Source organism: Podarcis raffonei, chromosome 8 (assembly GCF_027172205.1).
Source record: "Podarcis raffonei isolate rPodRaf1 chromosome 8, rPodRaf1.pri, whole genome shotgun sequence".
Classification (NCBI taxonomy): Eukaryota; Metazoa; Chordata; class Lepidosauria; order Squamata; family Lacertidae; genus Podarcis; species Podarcis raffonei.
Window position 1 is genome coordinate 67,437,215 of NC_070609.1, and position 17,426 is coordinate 67,454,640.

At 45.4% G+C, this 17,426-nt stretch overlaps 2 protein-coding genes across 6 annotated transcripts in view; both read right to left on the minus strand.

Annotated features, from left to right (window-relative positions):
- Positions 1 to 407: 407 nt before the first annotated feature.
- LOC128419641 (kelch-like protein 2) lies at positions 408 to 5,846 on the minus strand. Of its 2 annotated transcripts, none has more exons than XM_053400575.1 (5): positions 5,737 to 5,846; positions 4,567 to 4,681; positions 4,391 to 4,469; positions 3,325 to 3,552; positions 408 to 2,027 (listed from the first exon to the last, which is right to left on the minus strand). In XM_053400575.1, the coding sequence occupies exons 2-5, from the start codon at positions 4,631 to 4,633 to the stop codon at positions 584 to 586; spliced, it is 1,818 nt and encodes a 605-aa protein (XP_053256550.1). In that variant the 5' UTR covers positions 4,634 to 4,681; positions 5,737 to 5,846; the 3' UTR covers positions 408 to 583. The 2 variants fall into 2 exon arrangements, with proteins under 2 accessions (XP_053256550.1, XP_053256551.1); XM_053400576.1 differs by having other exon boundaries at positions 5,732 to 5,846.
- A 2,151-nt stretch (positions 5,847 to 7,997) lies between these two features.
- Positions 7,998 to 17,426, minus strand: part of LOC128419640 (mucin-5AC-like) — a 30,572-nt gene continuing 21,143 nt past the window's right edge. For 3 of the 4 annotated variants that reach the window (XM_053400570.1, XM_053400573.1, XM_053400572.1), the window contains 8 exons: positions 16,736 to 16,837; positions 16,470 to 16,644; positions 15,381 to 15,484; positions 12,885 to 12,977; positions 11,445 to 11,573; positions 10,553 to 10,724; positions 9,349 to 9,455; positions 7,998 to 8,160 (listed from right to left, as the gene is read on the minus strand). In XM_053400570.1, the coding sequence (XP_053256545.1) occupies positions 8,123 to 8,160; positions 9,349 to 9,455; positions 10,553 to 10,724; positions 11,445 to 11,573; positions 12,885 to 12,977; positions 15,381 to 15,484; positions 16,470 to 16,644; positions 16,736 to 16,837 (920 nt within the window). In that variant the 3' untranslated portion in view covers positions 7,998 to 8,122. The remainder of the gene's footprint in view (positions 8,161 to 9,348; positions 9,456 to 10,552; positions 10,725 to 11,444; positions 11,574 to 12,884; positions 12,978 to 15,380; positions 15,485 to 16,469; positions 16,645 to 16,735; positions 16,838 to 17,426) is intronic. The other variant, XM_053400571.1, reaches the window with a different exon arrangement.

Below are 17,426 nucleotides of genomic sequence, written 5' to 3' on the forward strand. Positions count from 1 at the left end.
GGGCAAATAGCAGCACCCGTAGAGGAGATGATGATGATGATGATGATGATGATGATGAATGAGGAAGTGGGAGAGACAGGGGCTGGAGATTCACTTGGGACGCCATTATCAAAGAGGCTGGGTTCTATAGCGTCTCTCTGTAATATTGAAATAAAAAAGAACGGTAAGAAAAGTTTCCTTGTCTTTATGCTTTCCTGGGCAACCAGCCAGGAGCCACTGACAGCATCCTGACAGCTGTCAATGTCATAACACTGCTACACGAATCTATGGTGCAACCACACTAGGAATACGGTGCACCGTTCTGATCACCTCACCTCAAAAAGAATATTGGAGAGCTGGAAAAAGAACTCAGAAAAGGGCAAACAGAACTAAGTCTTACTCTGAAAGCAATGGACATGACTAATAGAAAATAATATTAATTATATTGATAACAATAAGAAGCGTTCTGCTGTTCACAGCATTGCAGACCAAGTCTCGCAGCGAGTCAGTAGGTGACTATCCATAATTTTGCTATGATTTATTTGCATGTGTCTGCCTGGTTTCTGCTAACTTGAAAGTTCATTCAGGACCACCAGGGGGATGGCTATTTGCTGGCTGCAGACACAATGACAAGGGCGGTGACCTGGAAAAGCTGGCGGATGTGTGGGATGGGCCTCATCATGGTCACACATCCAAAACTGCTGATGCCCTCGCGGGTGGTAGGGATCTCTGTTGTGCACCGGCGCCAGCGGGGTTCTCCAGGCTCCCAGTAGTAAATCATCTTGTAGCGCTGGTTTAAGTCTTCCCCACCCAACACGTAGATCCGCTTCCCGCAGGAGACTACTCCTGCGTTGGCAACCCCACGCGGCAGTTTGGGCATACCAATGTTGCCACTAATTTTGCCAGTCTCGTTGACCAAGAAGCACTTGCGAGAGCTGTGGCGGTTCTCTGGGATGAGGAGCCCTTCAACCCAGTCCCGCATTTTCTTCTCGATGAATCCCCCAATCACATAGATCCCCCTGTCCCCAGCCACAGCTCCTGCAGCAAAGAAACCCGTGGACAGAGGCACCTGAGTCCATGTGTTGGAGCTGGTCTCGTAGATCAGGAAGCCTTTGTGGAACAGCCACTGGCCAGAAACTCCTGTCGCGCCGCCAAGGAGGTACAGCTTGTTCTGGAAGATGCTGGAGGCCGGGTGGCTCAGTGCAAACGGGAGCTTTGCGATCGTAGCCCACGTCCCTGTCGCGAGGTCAAAAGCCTCAGCCAAGTTGAGGAAGCTTTGGAACTGACACCATCCCCCCATGGCATAGAGCTTCTGGTTGTGGAACAGGAAGCCATGTGCAGCCCTGGGCACAGTCATGGGTGCAAGCTGCAGCCACTGGTTTCTGAAAGAGCTGAACTCATAGACGGCGGTGGAGTAAGAGTTCTTACAGATGCCTCCAGAGACATAGATCTTCTCACCAGCTGTGGCACAACACGCATGCGTCAAGGACTGCAGGCCGGGAAGCTTCTCCCACAGTTCGGTCTGTGGGTCATAGCAGCCCATGTGGGCCTCTTCACTCTCTAGCTCCTGGTACTCGCACATCTGGGTGTCAATGCACAGGATGTGTGGCTTGTACATGCCCTGCCGGAGGCCCTTGATGTGACGAAACCTCTCCTTGCCATCCAGCACCTTCCACTCGAGCCTGAGGTCCTTCCACTTCTCCAAGTCCCTCTGTAGTTCGACTTGCTCCTCTGGACTGAAGAGCGGGAAGCGGACATGGCGCATCAGGTCTCCTAGCAAAGGGCCATGCTTGCTGGATTGCCCTTGCACCCAGAGTCGCACAGCCCGATAGACCTTGAACTCTGAAGCCACTTCAAGGTTGCAGGAGGATATCAGGGTGATGAGTGTGCTGAGGTCCAGCTGGTGGAAACTCTCATGCTCGCAGACCTGGCTGAATTTTCTGGTGAGGAAGTGTATGACCACATGGAGGAGGGCAGGACTCTTGTGCGTCCTTGCCAAAGAATACATCTCAAAGCAGTTCTGCACAGAGAGATTTTTCCCAAGGAACCTGGAAGGCGAAAGAAGGAACAGGAAGGCCTGTGGTGCAGAGGAATTTGCATGGCTCCTACCGTGAAACCTAGTGGTTAGCCTCAGGACCGCCAAATGGCCACCCAATTGGAAGGCTTTGAAAGAGGATTAGACAAATTCATAAGGCTACCAATGGCTACCCTCCATGATGGTTCTGTTGTTCTACCTCCCCTGTTGGAGCCAGTATGCCTCTGAATTCCAGCTTCTGGGAATCACAACTGGGAAGAATGAGTTTCCTATCTAGACATGTGGATGGCCACTCTGAGATCCGGGTGGACTGGATGATCCAGCAGGAATTTGCGTATGGGAAAATGCATGCTAATATGGCAACCCGCTGTCTCATGATTTTACATTAGTTCTGAAGATCCTTTGGCCATGTAACAAATACTGGGAAGCTGTGTTGGATGAAGCAATCCCATAGTTGTATCCATAGTCCAAGGGCCTTGACAAAGACTCTCTAAATTGCAGCAAAAACTGGTTGGAGACTCCTTTGGATTTCTCTATGGATATAACTCTTATAACCATAAAAAAACACACCAGAATTTTGTAGACATTTTTAGATTCTCCATTTGTGTCCATATTCAACGTTCCATGAGACAGCAACAGCAGATTTCAAAGCTGTCTCTTTGCAGCAGTTCTTCATTATCCCTCACTCCTCATTCCAAATTTAGCTAAAGTAGGTGTGACTAACTTGTGACCTTACTTTATTCTTCAGCCTTGAGTCCCTAAACGTTTTTTGAACTACAACTTCCATCATCCCCAGCCAGCATAGTCAATGGTCAGGGATGTTGGGAGTTGTAGTTCTGAAGCTCCAAGGTTGAAGGACCTTGCTTCAAATGATGCTGGACTCCAGTTCCCATCATCCTTGACCATTGATGGGAATGATGGGATCTGGTGGTCCAGTAGCACTACAGGTTCTCCATTCCTGGGCTAAAAGAATCCTGATAAGATATTATGCACTACAAGCATAAGAAGAGTCCTGCTGGGTCAGACCAATGGTCCCTCTAGGCCACCCTCCTGTTTTCACAGTGGGCAACCAGATGTCCATAAAGCAGGACTTGAGGGGAAGAGCACTCTGGCATGCAGAAGTATGCTGCTTCCAATAGTGGAAGTAGAACATAACCATCGGGATAACCTGATCCTCCACAAATTTATCTCTTTTAAAGCCATCCATTGGAATTTGCATGCTCACGGTGTGATGTACATTGCACCTGTCAGATTGTGGAACTGCATGCACAGTCATGGTGTCAGTAGAGAAGAAAGATACAGTGACTTACCTACAGCAGAGGTTCTGCAGCGGTATGATCTGTAAGCGGTTGGCCCCAGCAAAGAGGTGCGGCGCCAGTTCAGGGGTGAGTGTTATGTCCTCTGTGTAGATATATTTCAGAATGTTTTCGACGACGAATGGAGCCACCTCTTGAAGCAGAACTTCTTTCCCACCAGGTTCGTTCCAGGTATTGATGAAAATGTCCCGAAAGTAGGGGCTAATAGCTGCTAGCAGCGCTCTGCAGAGAAGGAAAGCGAGAACTGCAATTGCTGGAGGCCAAGTTCAAACCCTTGGAAGGTTGCCTGCCATGGACTGGCTGGATGCAGAGGACTGGTAGGAGGCACCAACTGAGGAACCTCAAGGGAAGAAAGCTCAGAGCCGGGGGAGTGGTGGTGGAATGATGATGAGTGGTCAGAGGGAGAAGAGGGAGCACAATGAGAGGAGGAGGTGTTGGGAGCTGAAGAGGGAATGGTTTAGTGAGTGGGAGGAGACTGTGGAAGACAGCAGTCCAGAAGCAGAGGTAGAATTAAAGGCTGGAGAGGAGAAGGGGCCAAGAGGCAGAGATGAGTCAGGCTGGGGATGAAGCCAGGCTATCTCTCCCTCTTGCTGTGACCAGCTTCCCTCCCGTCTCTCAGAACCCAAAGGGGTATGAAGAGGGTGGAGCAAAGACATGCAAGACCTCAAATTGCTTGAGAAGGAACCAATGGAGGAGGAGACTTAGAGAGCTGTGGAACAGTGGGGACCTTCAGTCCTGGCAAGTGATTTGCCTTGAAGCATTAGCTACCAGGAAGAGTTGTGTTCACTAGGCTTGAGCTGTTTGGTTTCTCTGAATCAAGAGTTAACTTCCTGACACCGTGTGAATTATTACTGACCTACTCCTGACTCCCACCCCTTGACATTGCTGAGAATGGAATATGACCTTAAGGTTGAAAAAATGTTCCCTGCCCTCACCTATATGATTTTTTTTATTTTTATTTTTAAAGGCAGATGAACCTGAGATGCTCTTTGCGCAACCTTTACATTCAAACAATGAGTTCTGGGCAGCCTTCACGTTGCTCAGAAAAATCAAGGCCTACCTGTGGCAAGGGAATCTTTGTCCATCGGCTATGAGGGTGGCATCATAGAGCAGCTCTTCCTCATACATCTCTGCTAGACCTGGAGTCAGGGAGAGGGGAGGAGGTCAGGGAGACAACAGCTGGTCATTTGATAAGATGGCCCCAGTTCTTTGGCATAAGAAGTCTTGGGGGGTTACCTTGTGTTAAGCCGAGAGGTCTTGGTTTGAAGGTTTCTGGCTGCTCCCTTTTATGACTGGAACTCATGACAAGCAGGATGAAGGAAGTAGATGAGAGGAGAAGGGGAAGGGGAAGCTGTCGTGAGAGAGAGAGAGATGAGTTATACAGTTGTATAGAATCTTAGAATTATAGAGTTGTAAGGGACCCCAAAGGTCATCTACTCCAACTTCTTGCAATGCAGGAATCACAACAGAAGAATTCCTGACAGGTGGCCATTCAACCTCTGCTTGAAAACCTCCAGTGAAGTGGAATCTGCCACCTTCTCAGATTGTCTGTTCTGTAGTGACAAATAGGGATGGATAGATCAGTCTCTTTCCATTCCATGGCATTTCAGCATGATTTCAAAATTAAGTGCACTTAATCTCATTCTGTGAAGATCTTCTTCTTAAAAAGATATATTTCAAAATAATGTTTAAATTCTATGTATTGCAATTTTTAATACACATTTCCTCCCTAAAATGCACAGCTGTTTATGTTTTCCCACTACAATGCATATTTTCATATGCAATACCCCTAAAAATGTGGGGCTTTTGGGGGGGGGTTATACATCTCCTTATAAAAAAAATACAGGTTTTGATGGATTTTCTTTTTAACTGAACAGCAGTTTGAATGACAGCTGTGTTTAGTTCCATGTACTTGCCTCAGAATGACAAATTTAGCCAGCTTGCCTAAAATGTGTACAGAACAAGAATTTCCTCTATCCCTGATGGCCAGCATTAAAGAGAGTTCAGAGTGAAATTAGCTTATAACATGGGGAACATTTCCCCAAGATTTTTGAGCAAAAATGAGACTTGCTGCAAAGGTGCTAGAGCAGCAAGCAGGCACTATTGACTGAAACTGATTTCTGGATTCATTTTCAAACTGGATTCCAGCCGAGGCTTCCTGTGCTACATCCCTCACTGGCCCCTCTTCTTCAGGTTATCTGCTTGGCTGCAACATTTCATTCAGTTGTGGTAACATGAATGGTTTGCATGAAGGGAGGAGTGTGTGTTTGTGAAGCTCTGAATTACTGATTCTACCCCAGGGAAGAGTGACCACAGTGTTAAGGAGCTTGTGAAGTTTTCACCCAAAGGACAGCACCATCAATGGCAGAAGATGCTGCCCACCTGCATATGCCCCTCTCACCTCACCTCCTTAAAAGGGCCTGCTCTTCAAGTCACTGTTGCGGCCCCATGCCATCTCTAGGGCCTCTTGCTCAAGGTGAGTGCCTGTTGTTGATGAAGGCCTGCCAGGGACACTCTGAAGTGCAGCTATTGTGACATCAACTGTGCATGTTGTCCATTGGGTGCAGAGAGGGAGAGAGAGCGCGTATGTCCTGTTGGCTGGTGGGCAATCCAGCCTCCAAGTAGACACTGGGTCTAGGGCCATGGTGGTTTGTGCCCATTGGAACCTCTAGGGTGGAAGGCAGGGAGCCAACAGCAGGTGGCGCCAGAGCCGATGATAGACAGAGGCAACTAATTCTAGAATTTCTCCAGCCTCTTCCCTGCCGAGTTCTACAAAGGCAAATGTTAGACAGAGGAAGAGGAGGAAGCCAACAGCCAAGGGTCATCTCTGGTTTTAAGTAAAAGGGCATGCAGGTAAGTGAAAGGTGGGCAAACAGGGAAAGAGGAATTCTGGAAGGAAGGGTTGTTGGGAAAGGGAGTCCACTAACATTGAGCGAACACCCTGATGGGGAAAAAGCTTCTGCCTTCTCCTGATCTGAGCAGCTGGTTGTTACATTTCCAGACCACTAGTTTCCTGATAGCCCGGCCTCCACCTTATCAATCCGTCCATCTGGCTCTGAGGTACTGTTAGAAGTCGGGCATGTGTCTCTGCCAGGGTCCTACTCGAGTGTAGGACGAGCTCCTGACAGGCACCTCCTACTGTCACCCTAAATGTTTCCCTCCCTCAGCCCATAAAGACTGTTTTCACCCAGAGTCAGAATAACTAGGGTAAACATTTTAAGAGTGATTGCAGGAGGTTCGCCACTCCCCACATGAGAATGATATTAGTTCAGCCGTTCCCAACCTGATCCATTAAGTCAGGGATGGTATATTGGGATATTGCAGGAAATCGTTGCTGTTTTGAGGTGTGCAGCAATGTTCCTTTCGTGTCTAGAAAGGCTTTGAATGGTTACTTTTGTTCCTATCCTGTTATTCCGTGAAATAGTGGTTTCTCACAGATTTTATGTCACCATGTGGGAATCTTAATATTTAAGATAGGCTTCTGCTGATCCTACACTTAGAAGTTGACTGTTTTGGCTGCCTGCCCAGGTGTCTTTCAGTTTGGTGGGTAGCTGGTGTGTTCTCCCAGAAACTACATTATACAGAACAGTGTACAAGCCCTGAGAAAACCTCTTCTGGTGGAATGTCTATGAAAGGCTATCCACCGAGAGCGCTGTGTACCAGCCAAGCTCCACCTTCAGGACTCATGACCACTGCTGATAGGGTTCACAGCAATCTGAGGGATGTAAACTAATTGCAGTGCTTTGTGGTTTTCTTTGGGCTGTGCAATAACATCTTTAGCCTACACCCCATTTGTGTGTTCATTGGGTTCCGAACCACCTAAAAACCTCTGTTCCACTGCAGAATGGGTAGTGAACCTTTAGCCTTCCATCATATATTGCTGGGCATTTTAAGAGTGGTCACGTACCACGTTTAACTGATGTCAGTCCAACCTTCCCCAACCTGATCTGTTAAATCAGGGATGGGGAGCTTGCAGCCCTCCAAATATCTTTGGACTTCTATCAACCACAGCCAGCATGGCCAATGGTCAGGGTGCATGAGAGTTAGAGAGTCTGAGAACACTCAGAGAGCTCTAGGTTAGGGAAGGTTGTATTAGTCCACAACCTTCCTTTAAGCTGAATGCTTCAAGTGTGTTGCCTACAACCAGAAAAAAAACAATTACTAGTACAGATGCTTCGTTAATTCTTCTTATTTTTAACAAGCTATATTCATTTGTTTCAAAAATAATTGCAAACAACTCCAAATAAGCTTTCGGCTACAGGTCCTCTCTGGTGTCCCTGGGACCTTCTGCATGCAAAACATGTCTTCTGGTCCGTCTTCCAAATATGAAGTAAGATGCTAGACCTAATGGTTCTAAATAAAGGGCTGGTTTAAATAGGAAGCTGCCTTATACCAAGCCAGGTCATGTGCCCATTTATCTTAGACTGGCAGCAGTTCTCCAGGGTTCAGGTAGGAATCTTTACCAGCCCTACCTGGATATGCCGGGGATTGAACCAGAGACATTCTGCATATAGAACAAATGCTCTGCCATTGAACTGTGACCCTTTCCATTGTTTTCACATGACATAATGCCAGCTCCATCACCGTTGTTTCTGTAAACTGTTAAATTCAAAGCTTTTTGAGCAGTTGCACAGTAATTGTGAAGAGAATTAGACACCGCATCAAGGTTGGGGGTTGCGTTTGAGACTTTATTGCATTAAGTATGAGCCATAGGCCGGCAGCAAGAAGGATGAATGAGAAGACGCCACCTTCTTCCAGAGATGGGTAGAAACTGAAGACTGCAGCTGACTGCTCATGGGGATTCCTCCTTCACACCTTTTTGGGCATTTCCTTAAGGAGAGGAAACAGAAATCCAGCATGAAAATCTGGACTGATTCACTTCCTTCCTCCCCATATCTCTAAAGCCCAACTTCCCCGTGTATTGGTAATTCATTAAACAAGCATAACGGTCAGAGAATCTTTTCATTTATTGACATATTTGCATAGATAAAACACTGAAACAAAGGAACTCTGCTGTGGTTGTATGTACAATTGCTTCAGGATTAATTTTCTGCAGTGTTTTAATGGTACATCAGCAACTTGATAAAGCAAAGAATGAGGACGACACCAACTGTATGCACAATTAGATCAACTTTGCTTTTTTTGCCATTTTTCTCAGCATACACACAGGCACAAAGCACTGGTAAAACACCACACATGAATCCTTTTGCAATCATACATACAATTGCACCCCCCTTTTTTTGACAATGTTTAATCCATGTATGTCAGTAGTGTTGGAAGAGAGACCTGAAAGAATGTGAAGATGCAGCAAACGGAGATAGATGAATCTGCCAATTTCAGTTTCTCTCATTTCCTCATTTTCCCAGCCTTAAATTCAGATCTCTGCATTTCCTCATCAGATAGCAATAATCATAAAAAATCCTCATGAAAATTCACCAACATTTTAGTACAATTTTTTCCTAACGCATTTTTGCAAAGCACTTCCATACATTTTTTGTATATAATTTTCGCTATAATACCCATTTTTATGCACATTTTTCCTTCGTGGGTGCATTTTTGCATACATTACTTGACTGGAGAACCAAAAAGCACAATTCAGAGAAGTGAAGTGCAAATGTCAAAGGATGGCTGTGTATCAGTTCGCGTATTGCCTCAGAAAGTGTGGATTAGCCTTTAAATGCAAACTGAATCACATTGCTCCCCTTTCTCCAGCAGCCCACGGTGTGTGTGAAATTTGGAAATTAAAAAACTATACATAACAATGGCGGATTCTCAGGCTCCCCCTGCAGAAATAAGACTAAGAGTTCAAAAAGTCCCCAATCTGGGGAGAAATTCAGATGACAAGCATTTCAGACATATCCAGCCAAGTCACAGGAAAGAGAGTTGGCATGGTGAATACTGGGCACATGACATGTGATATTGGGTAGTTCACTGTTAGCTTGGAAGAGGGGAAGCCTTTGCACGACCCATTTCCCCTGGCTGCTCCATATAAGAACTGGATGTGATATGGACACTCACCTGAACAGAAAGAGTCTGGGCAGGTAAACCGGACCTTATAGTCGTGGCAGACACCCCTTTTTCCTTGCTGGGCATTGATGCAAGCGAACCCATTGACTGCATCATTCCTGCTCAACAACACAAGGCAGAGTATGGGGGACAGGTATAGGGGGAAACAGTACCCAAATTTGAGAGAGTGGCCAGTTCCTGATTTCCAGTATAGGTGGCAAAAGCTGGTTGAACTCCAGTGGACTGCACAGATTGTTTTCCTGCTTACATCAGAAGTTGGGAACCTTCAGCCAACAGGCGCAACTAGACCTGGCAACCCTCTCTGTTTGGCCCACAAGGCTGTTTTTGCTAAGCTATAGTCACCTGCCCCACACCTGATGCCACAGATGGTAGCAGGTGCAGGACAGGAAAAGTCGTGGCAAAGTGGGGTTTGCAGGAACTGCCTGTCAACTTATTGCGCCTTTACAAGGGCTGACAAACTTTCTGACGGCAAGAGCTGTTTAACAGTGAAATGGACTCCATTGGAAGGTAGTGGACTCTCCTTGGAAGTTTTTAAACAGAGGTTGGATGGCCATCTGTCAGGGATTCTTTAGTTTCAATTCCTGTATTGCAGGGGTTGAACTAGTTGTCCCTTCCAACGCCACAATTCTTTGATTCTGTTTTTTCTAATTGCTGCTGTTATTTGTTTAGGGTGACTTTCTCAAATTTCCTCCCATTTTGTAAAAAATCATTTGTAGGTGAAATAAGGCAGATTGCCAAAATAGCCATACATTGAAACTGATGGCATGAGTACACCGTTCAAATTCCTGTGAGGGTCATTTCAGGAACAACCATTCTCTAACTCTGAAAGAGCATTGTGCCTCTCAGAGTTAAGCCACCCGATTCATCATCCCAGTCCTGGGACTCAGCTGTACAGCTGCAAATAAAACGTTTTAAATGTGTTGTAAAGTGCAATATACAAATGCAACACTAGATTTTTTTAAAAAAGCATTTTCACAGCGTTTTTTAAAAAATGTGTGTAGATTCCACCCTGGTCTTAAATGCAAAACAAAACAAAATTATACAGTTCTATCCAATTAAGTTCTACTTAGAGAGGAGCTGATGAAATTAATGGACCTATTTTAGTCATGCTCATTAATTCAACAGATTGGAATTAACACTGGATGCAACCTATAGCCACCATCTCCGTCTTCCCAAGTCAGAGAGGAATTCTCACCTGGAAAATATCTGTCCTGTCTGAGAAGCTGGGATTCCATCCACAGTTTGGACCTCGATAGCAATTGGCTTGTTGCAAATGGCTTTTGGATAGTCCTTTTTGAGGTAGTATATCAGCTCATAGTCCCCAGTTGCACTGGGATTGTCCCTGTTTAACCATTTTGTCTTGCAAACTAAGGGAGAAGAAACCAAGAGAGTAGAGTATTAGAAATTGTTGCAAACCTTCCAGCCCCATATTCTTCTCTGCTTATGGTTGCAATAAAAGTAAACCCATGGACACCAATGTTTTCAGAGCATGTAAAGGTAAAGGTAAAAGGACCCCTGACCATTATTTCCAGTCATGGCCGACTCTGGGGTTGCGGCGCTCATCTTGCTTTATTGGCTGAGGTAGCCGGCGTACAGCTTCCAGGTCATGTGGCCAGCATGACTAAGCCACTTCTGGCGAACCAGAGCAGCGCACGGAAATGCCGTTTACCTTCCCGCCAGAGCGGTACCTATTTATCTACTTGCACTTTGACGTGCTTTAGAACTGCTAGGTTGGCAGGAGCAGGGACCGAGCAACGGGAGCTCACCCCGTTGTGGGGATTCGAACCACCGACCTTCTGATCGGCAAGTCCTAGGTTCTGTGGTTTAACCCACAGCGCCACCCACAGAGGTCCAAATGAACTGAACTTTTGAGAAACACAGGCCTATGTGTCAGCATAGTTGCATGTCAGCACGGTGGGCAAATGAACAGAAAACAGCCTAATTGACGCAAAATTAAAGAGATGCAGCATGAAGAGCATTGCTGTCCCCTGAGATCCAGACATGATAGCTTTGCGTCCAGTTAATAATAATGATAATGATATGTAAAATTGATGGCTAGAATTTTTTACTTGGATTTTGCTCTTTACCTGGTGCAGGGCTTTGGGGAGTCGTTTGGACTGGCACAGTGTCAATGGGGGTATTAGCTGTCGTTGTCTGCACAGGCAGAGAGTCAACAGGTGTGCTAGCTGCAGGCGTCAGCCCAGACTGATCCTGGCCTGTTGGGAAAGTGATTGGCGCCATTACTTCTGAGAAGAGAGAGCTTGGAAAGAAATGGGAAGATCTCTCAACGAAAGAACATTGGCAAGAAAAATGGATGAGTTACGCAGAGCTGGCTAAATTGACATACAAATTGTGGAACAAGGACAACTGTGACTTTAAGGAAGAATGGGAGCTTTTTACAAATTATCTAAAAAGACAACAAAATGAACTGGACTCCTTGGCGGGGGTGGGGGTGGGGTTTCCAAGGGAAAGCGACAGAGCGAAAGGAAAACCTCTGGGACCCTGTGCCTTGAAATCGCAGAACGAAGAGAAGAGATTATGGGACAAAGGGAAGTGTAGATGAGCCCTCGGTGTTGAGGTGTTACTAAAAGAAAAGGCTTCAGCATCAGGGAGGTATCTATTCTGATTTTCCCATTTCTTTCCTTTAAAAAAAATGTTTTTATTAACAATTTTAACATAACAAATTATCAAAGCATATCATACTCATTATTTCCCACCCTTTTCCCACCACCTTTTCGAACCCTCCCCCCCCCAGACTTCCCTCAGCTCCTCTCTCTGATTTCTCAGTACATATTATTCTCTGCATGTTATGAAATTATACATATCCTTACCTTATCTATCTACCCTGTTTCAGTGTTTCAGTGTATCTGAAGAAGTGTGCATGCACACGAAAGCTCATACCAAGAACTAACTTAGTTGGTCTTTAAGGTGCTACTGGAAAGAAATTTTTGTTTTTGTTTTGACTATCTACCCTGTTAGCTCTGTCGCTTTCCCTTGGACCCCCCCCCCCCCGATTACTGCTGAATTGGAACAATCCATAGAAAAGCTGGGATTGAAGCTGGATTATTCCTGCAGTGCAGGGGGGTTGGACTAGATGAACATTTGGCATCTTCCCACTCTGCATATGTGTATGTTTATTCAAAACCCGCCAAGGAGTCCAGTTCATTTTGTTGTCTTTTTAGATAATTTGTAAAAAGCTCCCATTCTTCCTTAAAGTCACAGTTGTCCTTGTTCCACAATTTGTATGTCAATTTAGCAGGGGGGTTGGACTCTGCATATGATTCTATGTTTCCCATCGGCCTTTCCCACTGCCTTTCCTCAACTCTGCAGTACAGGAAGTGCAGAATGGCGTCTCGAAAGCATTTCCTTGGCTGAAAATTTTCTCCCCCAATGAAGGTCACAGCTCCGTGAAATATAAATGTGTGTGGGATGTAATAATGTAATAATATTTATGTATACAAGGAACTGTGTGGCTTAAGGTTTCCACGTTTTCTAGTTCTTCAGCTGCGCACACCTCCATTCCTTACCTTGAGTGGGGAACTGGTTCGTTTCCTGTGTTGCTAGTACAGGTGCAGCAGTCACAGCAGATGTGGATTCCACCCCAGGCTGGCCTTTTCCTGCTGGAAACATATATGTAATTTAGGTGACATTAGGGACGCGGGTGGCGCTGTGGGTTAAACCACAGAGCCTAGGACTTGCCGATCAGAAGGTCGGCGGTTCGAATCCCCGCAATGGGCTGAGCTCCCGTCAATGGGCTGAGCTCCTGCCAACCTAGCAGTTCGAAAGCACATCAAAGTGCAAGTAGATCAATAGGTACCACTCCGGCGGGAAGGTAAACAGCGTTTCCGTGCTGCTCTGGTTCGCCAGAAGTGGCTTAGACATGCTGGCCACATGACCCGGAAGCTGTACGCCGGCTCCCTCGGCCAATAAAGCGAGATGAGCGCCGCAACCCCAGAGTCGGTCATGACTGGTCCTAATGGTCAGAGGTCCCTTCACCTTTACCTAGGAAGAACTTTCTGACGGTAATAGCTGTTCGACAGTGGAATGGACCACCTTGGAAGGTGGCGGACTCTGCTTCATTGGAAGTTCTTAAAGCGAAATTGGGATGGCTATCTGTCAGAGAGTCTTTAGTTGTGATTTCTGCATTGTAGGGGTTGGACTAGGGCAGTTGTGGCGAAACTATAGCATGCGTGCCAGAGAGGGCGCAGAACCCTCTCTGTGGGCATGCACACCATTGCCCCAGCAGGGCCATAGCTTCCATGCCTGGGGTGAGGGAGAAGGAGGAGAGGAGGGCTTGTGCCATCCAAAGCCTGTGGCACCAGGACCTGGCTAGCAAGCGAGGGGCTGAGCAGGCATTGACTTTTGATGCACCAGGGCCTCCCGCCAGTCTCAGGAGTAAGCTGCCTTGAGTGCAGCAGGGCTTAACTCCCAGGCCAGTAAGCATATAAAGACGGCAACCTAAGTAGGGGCTCCTGGGTTTACATGTTCACTGCACTTTCCCACGGAAGCCAAAAGAGAAATTCATTCCCTGGCCCAGAAATGGAAACAACAGGAAATACCGACTGTGGAAGAATGGAGAATGAAGCTGTTAGACTATGCGGAGCTGGACAAATTGACAGGAAAGATCAGATACTTAAGAGACCAAAAGTTCATCGAGGACTGGGGGAAATTTGTGGAATATCTGGAATATATGTGAGGGACAGATAACGCTAATGGGATTTAAAGAAGCACTGTGAAAAATTAAGAAATATTGTCTAAAGGGAATAGAAAGAAAAATATAATGTCAATATAAAACTAAGAAATGCGTAATTTAAATAATAACTATGGATGATTTACGGAAAAGCTGAAGGAAGTCCTGAAAAGGAATAAGTTGTGAAAAATTTGATGTGAAACTAATATGTTTTTTGTTTTTTGATGTAAATTAATAAAAAATCTTTTTTAAAAAAAAGAAAAGAGAAATTCATTCCGTGGAGGCTGTGATCAAACGGTAGCCAAAGAAATGGCAAATAATAATAATAATAATAATAATAATAATAATAATAATAATATATTATTTATACCCCACCCATCTGGCTGGGTTTATTTATTTATTTATATTTATTTGTTTGTGCGCACACAGACAATCATTATTATCTCATATTAAAAACAGGGAGAGGGTGGCTCTTAGTACAGCCCTCCAGTGTACACTAGTGGCCAAAATTGTGGAACCTTCTAAAAAAATAAAAAATGTATTTCCGAGGTTTGAAGGCTCATAACACCACTTTGTTTTGGAGTAATACTAGTGTTTTTTTTCTTTGGGGATGCAGGGGGACGCATACCCCTAAACATTTTGTGAATCTAACAGGAGAAGAAATTCACTGTATTTATTTTCCCCAATTTGAACTGTATTTATTTTTCCCCGGTGGTGATTTTCTTGAGTCAAAATGAGAGTAACCCTATACATTTTTTTAAGAAAAAAAAGTACTGAGTTACACCATAAAGTTATATGTCAATGGAAAGATAATTTAATGAAGAATGTAATGCCGTAACTTTTATGAAGGATTATTTATTACAACGTGAAGAAACGTGAAACACACAGAAAAAAAAGAGAGATATAGGTTAAATTGCCACGTTGGCACTTTGCGATAAATAAGTGGGTTTTGGGTTGCAGTTTGGACACTCGGTCTCTAAAAAGTTTGCCATCACTGGACTAGGGACTCAGCGACTTTATATGCATAGCTTTATATGTGTTAAAGCACTATGACATCAAATGGCGCTGTGGAGTCCCATTTTTTGCCAATGGAACTTCACTGTATGAAGTTTACAACACATTTAACTGGATCGCTTCTTTGATGTGTCTAGATCCAACCTAGGTGAAGGGTGGACCCTTCCCACTATACAATTCTATGACTTTTTTATTCAAATAGAGGACTGCTCCCTGCAAAGCAAGACACCCCACCACCTTATCCCCAATGCAAAGCCTTTTCAATCAGCTCTGCTTTCTTGTATGATTGAGCCGGGGAGGGGGGGTCTTTGTTACTCACCACAGAAGGAATCAGGACAGGTGAACCGCACCTGATAATCAAGGCAGATGACGCCTTTTCCCTGGTGGGCATTGACGCAGGCAAATCCGCGGGTAGAATCATTCCTGTTTGGATCACAGGAGGCAAAGCAGACATGGAACAGCTGAAGGAGATAGAGCTCTGGAGGTCATTTGAGGTGACATCCCAACATGGCCAGGGAGGCAGGGAAAGCCAAACCCACAAACAGGAGTGAAGGAAGCTGTCATGGCTTATGGGGAAGTCAGACCCTGAAGCTGTCGTGCAACTGAAGCTGTCCTTCCAGGGCTGCAAGCACCCAACTGACCAGCTATAGAATAGGCATAGGCAAACTTGGCCCTCCAGATGTTTTGGGACTACAACTCCCACCATCCCTGACCACTGGTCCTGTTAGCTAGGGATGATGGGAGTTGTAGTCCCAAAAAATCTGGAGGGCCATGTTTGCCTATGCCTGCCATAGAATGATGCTTCCAACATGGGATGATAGCTTCAGTTCCATGACAGCCTCAGCTGCAAACACCCCATGTGCCTATTCCAGAGGACAGAACAAATCTTAGAATTAGGTCCACAATGCTTATTTCAATTTACAAGAAAGCAGATTCTGAGTAGACATTAGGAAGGACTTCCTTTTGGTATGAGCTGCTTGGCTCTTGGAATGGAGTGGACTCTACTTCATTGGAGGTTGGGTGGCCCTCTGTCAGGAATTATTTATCTATGATTCCTACATTGCAGAGAGTTGAACTACTGGTAATTGGAGGCTACTTTCAACCCTACAATTCTATGATTTCACTCAACCCACTCACAGATCGCCAAAGTTCTCATAAAGGCAAACGCCCTTATCATTCCCATTCAAGGCCACCTTCTCTCTGGAGATGGTAAACCTGTGTCTATGAGATATCTGGGGAGACCTTCATAGCTGATAAAGAAGCAGTGTACACAACATCTGCCAGATACATCGTGGAGGAGTCTTGGCTGCCAAAGAAAATTGTTTATAGACAGCCAACTAGGCTCACTTAAGAGCCAGCTCAGACAACTTCTGCCAATCATCTCCAAACTCATCCCATGGAATCTTACACAGCAAACTGTTGCCCAGTCTCGGAAGCTGGGATCCCATCCACTGTCTGGACCTCAATTGCAATTGGATCAAGACAGATTGTGTCAATTTCATTTTCATCCATGATATCAGAAAGGAGTTCGTAGTCCCCAGTCCCAGAAGGATTATCCCGGTCAAACCAATTTGTCTTGCAAGCTGAAGGAGAAAAAGAAATGTGAGTTGTAGCTGAATAAACAGTGATAACAATGGGAAGGCGTTCTCTGCGCGCGCGCACACACACACACACCTTGCTCTTGAACTTGGGACCCAGTTTTCACTTCTGGAGAGACAGCAGTTGGGGCTAGAAGGGTAACAGGCTCTAATCCTGCCCCAGGTTGATTCTGGTCACCTGTAGAAAAGAGGTTGATGGCTGGAGTGAAAATGTTCTTGCATGAATGCTGTTTACTTCATTATTTCATTTCTATCATACCTATCCCCCAAGGAGCACAAGGTGGCTTGATACATGGTTCCTCACTTAATTTTTTTAATCCACATGACAACCCTCTGAGGTAGGATAAACCTCCATGGCTAAGTAGGAATTTAAACCCTGGTCTGAGTGGGGTTTGAACTCAGCCCCAAATGGAAAGGTTGGTGTGAGGCTGCAATATATAAATACAGTGGTACCTCGGGTTAAGTACTTAATTCATTCTGGAGGTCCGTACTTAACCTGAAACTGTGTTTAACCTGAAGCACCACTTTAGCTAATGGGGCCTCCTGCTGCCGCCGCGCCACCAGAGCACGATTTTTGTTCTCATCCTGAAGCAAAGTTCTTAACCTGAAGCACTATTTCTGGGTTAGCAGAGTCTGTAACCTGAAGCGTATGTAACCTGAAGCGTATGTAACCTGAGGTACCACTGTATATGCAGGAATACATGCCGCTTAGCCAGCTCTTAATTATTTTGAGGTAAAAAAGAGCAAGAGACAAATCCCTTCCCCAA

Coding starts and splice junctions, on each gene's coding strand:
- LOC128419641 (XM_053400575.1), bottom strand. CDS start 4,633: ATGAGTTCCAGTCATAAAAGGGAGCAGCCAGAAACCTTCAAACCAAGA. Junction 4,470..4,566: donor ACCTCTCGGCTTAACACAAG/GTAACCCCCCAA, acceptor CCCTGACTCCAG/GTCTAGCAGAGATGTATGAG. Junction 2,028..3,324: donor CTGCAGAACCTCTGCTGTAG/GTAAGTCACTGT, acceptor TTCGCCTTCCAG/GTTCCTTGGGAAAAATCTCT.